Below are 2,811 nucleotides of genomic sequence, written 5' to 3'. Positions count from 1 at the left end.
ATTTTTGTTGATAGTGTACACATAATTAAAATTTTCACTTTATAGATTCGATCATTAGGTTTAAGATAGTATTTTGTTAATTGAACATCTTAACACCAAGTTTTAAAATGTACATTAAAAGAACAAGTTTCAATGAACAAGTTCTTGGTTATTATATTCGATGGTCCAACAAACACAAATCCAAATAAAAGTACCACATTCAGGAATCTATTTTACTCGACTCTATCTGGTGCCCTTTTGATATCTGCACAATCAAATCGAATCTCAATTAAATACATATTTCTGTTCCCTTTATAAAACTACGTTTACTTAACTATGTAGATCACATTTGAAAAAACGTCTTTCAAGAGTAACGTGTCCGTTAAATAATATTTACAAGAAACAAAATAAAATAAATTTAATACGTCGAAAGGAATAATTCTGCTAGATTGACTTTAACAAGTGCCTATTATAAAACAAGAGCATCATACGACGAAAATTAAAATAGGTTAACCTTCAAATAAATTAAACACTCTATGCCCTATTAATTATTACTATATCAATAAATTATATCTGTCTTTAAATTTGAAACGATAACGTGAAATTAAACCACTTAAACACATAGGATCCACGAAAAAGGCAAGGCACTTGGAGACTTGCGTTTGACCGAAAAATATTCGGACTCGTATTCCAAAGAGCAAGTCCCTGCGCCATCGAAACGATCTCTCGATGTCCTCTTACTTATCCCATATGGATCAACTATTTATAGAGTCGTTATGAATTTCCACTCTCAGCTATTCTAATTTCGACGTGTGTCCTTGAACGTCTCGATTTTTATTTCCTTTCATTTTTTTAATCGAAACAACGGTTCTTGGGCAGTTTACGACACATTTTGTGGAAGTTTTATTTCGTTCGTTCTTTTCGAACAAACCCTCTAAAGTCAGGCTTTTATTGTGGTCCTAGTCACGTGCTTTGCTTTTAGTCAATCTTAACAGCGACTTCTAAATATCTCTCGTTCATAAAACAGAAAAGGGTTGTCCCTGTTGGGACTTGAACTATCCAGACTCTTAACTACATGTCTCTAACAGACACTTTCGGCCATGTTGCATATATTATCATCTTTTACGTCTAAATAACTTTCTTAGTTTCGTCGATGAAACAGCATGCACCATGCCTCCAATTACTTCGTTGACTCGACAAATATTTTACCGCTTGAATCTTTTCTTCTCTCTTCTAATTCTTATCTATCTCGAACTTTCTTTGCTTTCTTTGATCTTGGAATTACTCTTGGGTTTGTTCGATTGAACGTACGATGAAAGTTCTGGCTACCAAGCATCCGTGTATCTTATGTCGTACTCTTGCAAAGCTGGCAAGCACTTCTTCAGGGATTCGAGCGTCTGAACTGACAGTTTGGTGCTGTTCAGGATTAGCTCTCTTAAGCTCGTTAATGCTGTAAATTAGGAAATTAAGTGAACATCAAGAGTACTTAAAAAATTAGAGGAAGACATTAGCTCTACATGTACAGTATATGAATACTTAACCCCTTAATGTATCCTTAATGCATCCCTTAATGCATCTCTTAATGCACATTTGCACTTAGTGTTATGTATTATTTTTATAAGAAATGTCATATGATAAATAAAAAAGTATAATACTTTTCAAACTAATCTCGAAATTAAAATAGATATTAATCCTTGTATTTTTCAAAATAAATTCTTTTCAATAACAATATGCTACACAAATAAAAACTAAAATATGACTAACATCTAGATCACAAATCTTTTAGAAGCAAATATTCTACTTGCTCTTTTAAGTTGATTTTTAAAATATCTTTAAAATATCAAGTGACAATAAATATTCAATAAAATTCAAGCAGAAATGTTTCTTATAAAAATATAAAAATAGGGATTCATAAAAATTAATTTTTAATCTAGCAAAATACGTGTTCCTTGGATACAACTATATCGGTCCATGACCTGATACTTTTTCTAAGGTACTTACAGGTCAACGTAGAAATTCCTTTATCAGAAACAGGGGTTTCACAGAGATTCAGAACCTGCAGTGTCTGCAGATGTTCGCTAATCATTTGCAGGCCAGCGTCACCGAATTGCGTTCCCCACAAGTTCAAATTTCTCAAAGCTGGTAACTTGATTAACTGCTCGGCACAGGCAGAGGTGACCGAGGTAAAGGCCAAACTAAGGTATTCCAGATTACCAAGAGCCCTTCCGTTTAGGAGTAGAGCGACATCCGCATCTGTCGCGCGGGCTGGCAATGATAATCGTCTAGGGCCACCTTCTCTTAACTGTTTCAAACAAAAATGAAGTATAATTATTTTATAAAAAATTAATGCTTCGTTACATATTCAAAATCTTTTATAAAACATACACTTTACTGAAGTACCTTAAAAATCAATCTATGTGAAGGAAAAGGTATGCAGTATTATTTAACACTAAACGTACCAAGCGGAATCAAATGACCCCTTTCAAAATTTACAAAATTTACTTTATATATATATATTACATTCATTGTTACTTCTTTCGCTCATCTGACTTCCTGTAAATTCTCATTTTTCTCTTAACTTATTTTTTACCGAGAAAAATTCTTTGCACACCTTATATACCATTTGACCCCCTATGGTAAGAATAGGTGTGTGTAAAATACCGGTACGTTTAGTGTTAAAAGGAATGTTATTTAAAAATTATTTGTTATTTAAAAATATTATTCAAAATGGCGTACTTGTACTATTTGTAACGTTACTTTTACAATGTTTCATTTACTTACTAGTAATTTAATAATCACTATATAATTTTATAATAATAATTTTATAATAAT

At 32.1% G+C, this 2,811-nt stretch overlaps 1 protein-coding gene across 2 annotated transcripts in view; it reads right to left on the bottom strand.

The window, feature by feature from the left end:
- Positions 1-668: 668 nt before the first annotated feature.
- Positions 669-2,811, bottom strand: part of LOC108556174 (C-Maf-inducing protein) — a 59,127-nt gene continuing 56,984 nt past the window's right edge. For both annotated transcript variants that reach the window (XM_017912158.1, XM_017912159.1), the window contains 2 exons: positions 1,981-2,281; positions 669-1,429 (listed from right to left, as the gene is read on the bottom strand). In XM_017912158.1, coding sequence (XP_017767647.1) covers positions 1,305-1,429; positions 1,981-2,281 — 426 coding nt within the window. In that variant the 3' untranslated portion in view covers positions 669-1,304. The remainder of the gene's footprint in view (positions 1,430-1,980; positions 2,282-2,811) is intronic.

Source organism: Eufriesea mexicana, unplaced genomic scaffold (assembly GCF_001483705.2).
Source record: "Eufriesea mexicana isolate 0111107269 unplaced genomic scaffold, ASM148370v2 scaffold325, whole genome shotgun sequence".
Lineage (NCBI taxonomy): Eukaryota > Metazoa > Arthropoda > Insecta > Hymenoptera > Apidae > Eufriesea > Eufriesea mexicana.
This window is presented reverse-complemented; position numbering and strand designations above follow the sequence as displayed.